We start from the raw sequence: 9,444 nt of genomic DNA on the forward strand, positions 1-9,444 counted from the left end.
ACTGTACAAAATCAAAAGTTCTAATGGACGAGACACGAGCCCACGAAACGAGAAGATACAGAGACACAAAACAGAGTAGGAAGCTAACAGAATAAGAACAATTGTTATAAACTAACTGCCTGTGGTTTAAAAGGGAAAGCGAGTACATTTGAGGCAGAATAAACAGAGTGGAAGATGCAACACAGATAAATACACTACATGGGGAGAAATGTAAAGATTTTCCACTCTCCCGCTGAGTTACTCCAGCATATTTTCTATCTATCTGTCTAATATAAAGATTCAGGTCCAACTGGAGACAGGGGCCCGGAAACCAGGCCAGGCTGTGTTTTACATCCATGCAAAGATTCTAAAAATAACCGAGGAAATGGACTGTCTTGTTCAGAGTTTTTTATTCTCGAATGCGAGCTCCGAACTCCATCAAATTGCAGGATTTAATCTCGCCGCAGAGTTAGTTACGTGTTGTCCTTTATTCCAATATAAATGCATGACAGTTTAATTGAGTAGAAACTCCTTCAACTCACGTGTGCATACCCTGACGTGTTATCAATACAAATCTCTAACGAGCGCCTCTTTACATAGCATAATGACCGGGAAAACTTGCTTCACGTCCAGGGAACACGCCGGTGACAATTACAAATCAATTCTACGCCCACAGAACAGGCTTAATAAATGGGAACTAACCACTCCATCTAACCTAAGACATAATAGCGTATCCCCTTCCCCCCCCCCCCCCCCCCCCCCCCCCCCCCCCCCCCCCCCCCCCCCCCCCCTCCTCTCCTTGTCAATTTCTGATCAATTTCATAAATTTAAAATCAATGGCCAAGACATATTTCGCCATGTCCTCTGAATGGCTTGGAAACCGGGCAGTCAATAAATATATCGTTCAAATAAAACTAATTATTTATTAAAACACAATAAAACAAAATAAAACAATTAAACACTAAATGCCAATAGTAAAGCGAGTGTATAAGTCAGAGTGACAAATCCCAGGAGCTGCATATGTGTGTATTACCAGATTTTAAATTAGAATTTTCAAAGCCTTGGGATGAAGGGAACAGTGTTTTAAGAAGCCTGCCTGGTGTTTACACATAACTCCACAAATCATGTCCGGAGACCGAAGAGAGTCCTATTGCTTATTCATATCGAATGGTCCACTGGTGGTGACTGCGGCAATTCAGCCTGCAACACGCCACATGGTTTCTCGTTTATGAGATGTTCCATTTTTTTGTTCCTCTTCACATCGCTTCACTTCCCATTAGGAGAGAGAAGGAAATACCAGCCTCCACTGCCAACACTGGTGCACATATGTTGTCCCATCAGACCCAATAACGTGGACACCTACCGCTAGCAGGCACGTCTCTATGGCAACTGAAGTGCATGACAGTTTTGCATGAAAATAACATATTACAGCAGATTTCAGACAAGTTGAACGGGGCTGGGCTGTTCCTTCCTCACCATTACCAAACAGACTGAAGAAGGGTCTCGACCCTTCGCGTCACCCTTTCCTTATCTCAGGAGATACTGCTTGTCCCGCTGAGTTACTCCAGCATTTTGTGCCCATTCTATAGACTCTTCAACCCATCCTTCACCCGAATCGCAAACCTTTCGAGATATTTCTAGATCTTTCCTTACTCACTAGCCCACTAGCTTTGAGAACCCAAGTGTGATGTCACCTGGTCATTCTTCACCATTCTTCATTCATTGCCTATGTTTTATTTCCACCATTGTCCTGGGTTTTTTTGACAATATCTAGTGTGTCCAACATTTGAAACAGCTCCTATTTATTGAATGTTTATACTGTATCGTCATGTTTTCCCCCCAACAGGGCAGCCCATTAGGATTTCACATCCGATTTTGATTGCAGGCCTTGAGAAGACATTAAGGAATAGAGGGGGGGTGGGGTTGTTTAAGGGAGCGAAGATGCAATGCTTTTAACTCTGCACTGCGATTATATCAGTGGCACCTTACCGTTCGTTGAATGGAACAGATGGGACCGCATTTGGTACCTCAGACATCAGTGCCCCCTGAAGTCGACTTTGGGGAATCAGCTGTGACAAAAAAGGAAAAAAAGCTGCTCTTAACTTTGCAGAATGCGTAGAACGTTAGTTTTTTTCCACCCAACAAAAATAGATCATCACTTAAGGGAGGGTGTTGTGTATTGGGGGTGGGGGGTGGGGTTGGCGGGGGGGGGGGGGGGGCTTCCCTAATGCAACACCAGCAGGCCAAACTCTTCTGAAAAAAACAGTATTTACAAGGATAGGAAACATACTTACACCTTGTTATGTGAACATATTCTACACAAGAAATGAAGAGAGAAACAGCAATGGCGTGTCTCGGTCCACGGAACAGTCTAACGCTAGTATTGGTGGACAGTCAGATAAAAAAGAATTACAGATTTGTGCAATCACATTGTTGAAGAGCTTTGACGTTAAAATAGAGAGAGGTCGACTTGAAAGATGCTGTCGCTCACAAAGATCAACAATGGTGAGTGAAATTGCTCGGGATGGGGATAATACCGAAACTTCCTCGTTCAACGAGTTCTAACATTTATAACATCCTGTGACCATTCAAGATCGGCGCTGTAGCCTTCCTGAACGCCATTTCTTTCGTAGCTCAAGGGGAGACAAAATGTACTCCGGCATATATATATATATATATATATATATATACTCGCCGTTGTGACCAATTACAACAAGGTTCAATTCGTTTCAATGCACCGTGGGCGCCTGGTCTCATATTGCCATGCATACAGGATAGTGTCAAATGAACCCACTTCGATTCAGTTGAACGAAATGCCTGACACTAAATATTGCGAAAGATGGTGCCAATAGCGCCATGCCCATCCCCAACTGTACTAATCAATGAAATAACCCAGCACCATTTGAAAATTCTATTCATTTCGTGTCAAACTCGCTCTGTTCACTAACGCGGGACTTAATATGGAAATTGCCGGTTTATTAAAAGTAATTCGTGTCAGTACAGTTATTTTCAAAAGATTAATTAAATGACTTCCATTGTAGTTCAATGCTACAGGGGTAGGGACGGACGTTGCAGGATGCAGGTCGGCGCTGCTGGATGACTGAGACAGCAAGCCGCTAGGTCGCTTCCTAGATGACTGAACGCTTTCACCTCGCACAAAAGTTTTCGCAACCGAAGACATTTTATTTGGCCAACACTGTAAAGATTTGACACCGCGCGGCAAGCAGCTGATAGATGGAGCACATTCATGGCGCTCCCTTATAAGCCTATATCAGCACATGTTAAATGAGTGGAGCGGTGAGACTCCAGACTGTGGCTATTGTTGGCTGGGACACTCGTTGGAACTTCTCTAAACTACTTGTACATTCAATCTCAAGCCGAAGACTCTTGTTTTTTGGGCTGACCATTCATTATTGGGGTTGGATAATGTCCTGTTACAATGACTGCTGGCCTCTTCACTTGCAATGTTTCTCTGTTGTAGCTGTGTGTTTCCGATAACACCCCAGTGTCTCTTCCCAAGTCACCTGCATGGCTAATGCTTTTCTTCCCTCCCTCCCCCCCCCCCCCCCCCCCCCCCCCCCCCACCCCACTTTTGTCTCTCTGTGTCTCGTGGTGTGTGCACTTCGCCTAGCCAGTTCTTCACAACGTGTCTCACCGATGTACTTGTTAGCTGTGTCCACCCCCCCACCCCATCTAGTGTTACCCCCCCCCCCCCCCCCCCCCCCCCCCCCCCCCCCCCCACCCTCCCCCCCCCCCCCCCCCCCCCCCCCCCCCCCCCCCCCCCCCCCCCCCCCCCCCCCCCCCCCCCCCCCCCCCCCCCCCCCTTCCCCTACCCCCCCCCCCCCCCCCCCCCCTCACCCCCCCCCCCTCCCTCCCCCCCCCCCCCCCCCCCCCCCCCCCCCACCCCCCCCCCGGGAAACCTTGCATCTTCACCGTCTTTTCCAACATTTCTCTCTTCCTGGTGCACCAATGCCTTCCTAGTTGTTACCCGAGATTCGCCACTAGCGCCAATGTCCCATTGATAACTGTGTGTTCCTTATCTCTCCCCCCTGTTCGCCTACAGTTAGTAACGGCGTTGCAGTGATGTTCCTCCCTCCCCCTTTGCTCACCCACTCCCAGCTTCCACCGCCCTGTGCCCCCCCTTGTTCCCATTCACCATCTCTTATTGGGGTTGCCCTAATTCATCTCTTTTCACTTTGCTCCCCCCCCCCCCCCCCCCCCCCCTTTGGGTACCTCCTCCCCTTCCGCACCCATTCTCCCCCCCCCCCCCTATAAACCCCCCCCTTCAACCCCCCCCCCCCCACCCCCCCCCCCCCCCCCACCCCCCCCCCCCCCCCCCCCCCCCCCCCCCCCCCCCCCCCCCCCCAAATAAGCAGTGGCGAAATGGGGCTGACGTCAAACATTTAAATTGCTCTCTCCCAGATCTGCGTTTGACATATGGATCCACCAACTGAATGAGTGAAGGCAAAAATAATGTTTCTTGAATTGGTTGACAGTGATAAGGTATCATTATGTGGAAAATATGAGCTCTCTGTGAACCTAACAGATGGCGAGCGACGAGCATCTTCAATGTCTAGGTGCAACAGTGACACATCACATACTGTACAATTAATCTTTTTCTGTTAACTGAGTAAATTAGTATAATTGTAGGCCCCGGGCTTCTAGCTAATCACCACTAAACTGTGTGTATATATGTGATAACCAAGAACGTAAAGGGAAAACCATCTTATTATGTCAAAGATATTAAATGTGCTTAAATGCTGAGGTAATAGTGCACAACCTGACAGCGAGTGAAACTCGACTGTGAAGGACATTGTGTGAGATGTCTTGAATTCCCCCACAAAGTAAGAATAATCACCATTCACTTTGTCAAGGGACTGTATTAGTTAACAACGGGTTTGCTGACTTAAGTAAAATACATTTCAAAACTTGGAACGAGGAAATATTAATGGTGCACAGAACATTTCCCTCTAAAGTATCCCCCCCTCCTCCCTCACCGGTATTTACCTTCCGTGTGTAGGGAACTTCAGCCTGAGAACTGGAAATAAATATATTGCACCCACTGAGAAATCACATGATTGATTTCGCCCACAGCGCTGTCAACGCTGCATCTGTTACAGGTACCCAGAAACTTTATAATAAGTCTAAGGCTTTGTAAGATGGATACTGCAAAAGTTGTTTGTTTTTTTAACTCAAAAAAGCTTTTAAATTCAAAGGCACGACATTTATTTCACTCACGGTGTTGATGTATCGCCTTATTGATAAATTGATCAGATAGAAAACATTCTCGAGGCCATCGTTTCTTCGCAACCGAAATATGCCTCTTAAATAGACATTATCTTTGTTTTAATGATGTAATGAGGTTGAATTTTTCAAATTATGGAAAAAAAGATTCAATTGGATCGGCATCGTATTTGTTATGCTTTATCTTTCAATGAAGGCTACATATTTTCACCGCATGAACATAAATGACAATATAGTTATGATTTATGACACCGCCTCTCCAAATTTAACTCGTGGTTTTATGACTTTTTAGCAGATCCCAACGAATTACAAAATTGGGACATAAAAACGGTGATTAAGCAATATTTGTTATAAACCCTTTAATCAAAGATCCCACGGGGAACATTACCGTTCCAAAAAAAAATCATACATACGTCTCGTAGCCTTTACACACACTGCAGCCCTTCACCAAAAGATCACTTCAATCCATTTAGAACGGATTATTTAGGTTATAACCCATCCCCCCATACAAACCTCCTTGCATTCCTCTAACGATTTCCACCTTTTCCAGCAGTGTGTAGACTGCTTTAACCCGAGCGTTCCACATCTTTCAACCTGTGCATTAAAAAAAACATACCCACCATTAGCCCAGTTTAATCTAGATAAAACAATACAGGATACACCTACTTGTGCTCTGCTGTGCTTCTGTGAGATAGTATTGCCTAGGTTTTGTAGCCAGCTGTTGTGTTTGGTTTGACCAAATCTTTTTAACACTTTAAAGCCAATTTGAATAATTCCAACTTTGTTCCCCCCCTCCCCTTTTTTTTTTTTTTTTTTTAAGGCCGATTTGACATTTAAGTGTTACCATCAGATTGATGCGGATAACTTTGATTGAAGGCTTTTGTGATGTAAATGTCACGGCGGTGATGGATCACCCCATGCAGTTCACTAACATCGGGAGGTCTCCTGCCATTGGTGAACCGAGTTCACGTGAATGTCCTCTTGAGCGATACCGTTTGATTGCTAGCGAGCCATGGAGGAAGTTTGCCGGGTGACATAGTGCTTGGGGGTTTTCAGGGGCAGGGAGAATCCCGAACAGGTTGGCCGTCCATCATTCGCCGATGGACAATACGAGGATGAACTCTTTCTTAGAGTACGCAATTTGTAATCGCGGGACAAGCGCCTACTCATCCAAGGGTTACCACCATTCAGAACAAGGGATAACAGCTTTTGCTCCTTGTGCAGGTAATATTGACAATTACTCTAGTGATGGACTGTTCTTAGCTGGAGGAAGCGCGCACAATACACTTCCACATCAGCACCAGCCAGTGGGGTATTCACATCACTGCAGCCTGACGACTCCATACTCCAGCCCAGGCCTCAACAACTTCGCCAGCCAAACTTGTAACACCGGTTACAATCACCATTATTTTTTCGCTCAAGAGTCGGACGGGGCGTGCTTTCAAAGCTCGGGGTACGCTGGCAACGCGGGAGCCAGTGTCAACCCACTCTCAGACGGTTACTGTGGGGCCTCGGGGACGGGTCAGTACCAACACCCTTACGGCCATGAGCAACAGGGCTTGGCGTATGAGACTTATGCTAATCTGTCGCCATCTCAAGAGGGGGAAAAGGAACCTTCCTGCACCTCAGATTCATCCTCATCTGGCCAAACCTTTGACTGGATGAAGGTGAAAAGAAACCCTCCTAAAACAGGTCAGTATGTGAAGCGATCCGAAGATGTATTTCCCCGTGAGTGACTCAGGAGACTGGCAGGGATCCAATTGAAAGACGATTCGAAGTCTCGCAATTTGAAACTGTAAACATTAAACAAAAAAGCTGAATGTAAATATTTTTGAAAAGTAATCTCGACCTGTAAGTTAACACCCAATGTTTATTGGGGTCGTTTTGCAATGGCCCCCTTTGCTCCTCCCCTTTCCCGGAATCAATTGGTCTAAATAAGAGATAAACGGTAGGATGTTTCCAAATTTATGAAACTGAGCTGAAAATGGCAGGGAAAATCTCACGGAAGGCGGGACTGCAGCTTGAAGGGGAATGTGTGATGATGGCCTGTTCGTGGATTTCCACTCGTGGTGAAACATGATCTCGGATATAAATTACCAATTTATTATTTAAGTAGTGAGTTTCACTTCGAGTTGGTTTAATGGCACTTCACTGTAACAGCTGGGGCAATATTTACTTAGGGGACCCCCAGCATAGCACGGGGGGGGGGGGGGGGGGAGAGGAGGGACGGACATTTATTTTTTCTCCTTTATGACAATTAAGGGTTATATATTGTTCGAAGTCTTCTTCAATAAGATGAGTTGAATTTAGACTAAAAGCCTCGAACTGGTCCATCTCGTGTTTCATGGGACACTTATAGCTGGTGTGTGTGTCTCTGTGTGTGTGTGTTGGTTAATGGTGTTGGTTGTATGGGGGGGGGGGGGGGGGGGGGGGCTCAAGTTTGCTCGCTGTAATTGTCTTCCTTTGCACATTTCCAGCCAAAATCGCAGATTATGGACCAGCTGGTCAGCCGAACACAATACGAACCAATTTCACCACGAAACAACTAACTGAGCTGGAAAAGGAATTCCACTTTAACAAGTATCTGACCCGCGCCAGGAGAGTAGAGATAGCGGCCACACTTGAGTTGAACGAGACTCAGGTCAAAATTTGGTTCCAGAACCGCAGGATGAAGCAAAAGAAGCGAGAGAAAGAACGATTCGCTCCCAACTTTTCCATTTCGGCTGCTAAAGAATCCGGGGACGGGTCGGACACGTCTCCGTCCACATCGCCCAGGTCATCCGCATCGGAGAACATCCACACCTCCTAACTCTGGCTATCCCAGAAATAGCAATACCAATGGGGAACATGACTCAACTTCCTTCATTGCAGTTCACTAATGATAATTGCCTTCCTTTTTTTAGTGTCAGGGTTTTAATCAACTCAGGGAAAGTACCAAAAAGAAAAGTTACCATTTGCACTTTCCACCTGTTTACTGGGACCAGAATCACATATGTACACCGACGGCTGAATGACCACATATTGTCTAACTTGGTTGTGAATATATATTTGACTATGTGGTTCTGACTACCCGCCTTAAGTTATTGTTGTTAACTTTGCAGGGAACTAGACTTCATTGCGCCTTACTGTAAATCTTCAGTCTCTTTTGTATTTAAGAGCCATGATTTCAAAATGATTTTTTTTTTTTGTATATATCGGAAAGCGGGAAAATACACCTTTATTCTGCGGCAAGAAGTACCGTTTAAAAGATCTGTGAAACTTATTTTGCGATTGCACTACTAATACTGTAACAGGGTTAATGATTTTTTTTTAAGTACATGTTTGGTTAAGGAAAGGGCTGAAGACTTAGGAAGGGCGTTAGGTGTTAGCGGACCAATTCTTCGTTCACTTGGTGGTATTTTATGGCCATTCTATGTTTTGGCAAACGTTTGATCAGTCTTAAATTGGGGACTGGAGCTGGAACTGGGGCCCTTCCTAGCAACCGGGCCGAATATTGTCCAGAAACTGACTTCGTTTGACCTTTCCAGTCACTTGGTGCAGGTATCAACGTGGGCAAAGGTGCCACAAACCAGGGAGCGGAAATGTCTTTTAACGCGGTGACAACGCGCATGCATCCACAAAGATTTCTCCTCGTCGTTACCACTGGAGTGAGCAATACAATTTCGTGGGGAAATGACTGCCTGGGGGCACCAGCATAAAATACATGGCTCGGCAAGAGTTCTCATCCGCTGATGGTGATGTGACTCATTCATTTGCTGAGGTTTATCGCCCCAGCCTCACAACTCGCCAGCAAACGAGCTCAACATGTCCAATTTTCAGCCCCGTGTTTAGCTACCTCGTTCTAATAAAAATCGATTTGATTAAAATAATGCTATGCTTCCGACTAGTTTTTTTTTTATTGCACTTGTGTTCCTTTCTCAAGCTAATGCAAGCCTTATGAGATGGGTCTGTACTCTGCCATCAAACTGCAATGTCAGTCACAATGCATGTTTTATTTTATAGAGTTACTGCACTTTGTCCAACCTATTGCCGGTAATCTGTCTGTTGGCAGCCCATAAATATACCAATTCACGGAATGATTGCTTTCAGCACGTGAAATTGGCCCAATATTGGGGGGAAACTCATTAGAAACCAGGCTTTTGACATGCACGCGCAAGGGCAAACGGGTTAAATAAAAGCGTACATGTGTCTGTACATGTGGATAATTTCAACAACAACAAA

At 45.6% G+C, this 9,444-nt stretch overlaps 1 protein-coding gene across 1 annotated transcript; it reads left to right on the forward strand.

The window, feature by feature from the left end:
- The first annotated feature begins 6,323 nt into the window (after nt 1-6,323).
- hoxb1a (homeobox B1a) lies at nt 6,324-9,092 on the forward strand. Its single transcript, XM_055656881.1, has 2 exons — nt 6,324-6,915; nt 7,701-9,092. The coding sequence occupies exons 1-2, from the start codon at nt 6,324-6,326 to the stop codon at nt 8,030-8,032; spliced, it is 924 nt and encodes a 307-aa protein (XP_055512856.1). The 3' UTR covers nt 8,033-9,092.
- Nucleotides 9,093-9,444: the final 352 nt, after the last annotated feature.

Source organism: Leucoraja erinacea, chromosome 27 (genome assembly GCF_028641065.1).
Source record: "Leucoraja erinacea ecotype New England chromosome 27, Leri_hhj_1, whole genome shotgun sequence".
In the NCBI taxonomy this organism is placed as follows: domain Eukaryota; kingdom Metazoa; phylum Chordata; class Chondrichthyes; order Rajiformes; family Rajidae; genus Leucoraja; species Leucoraja erinaceus.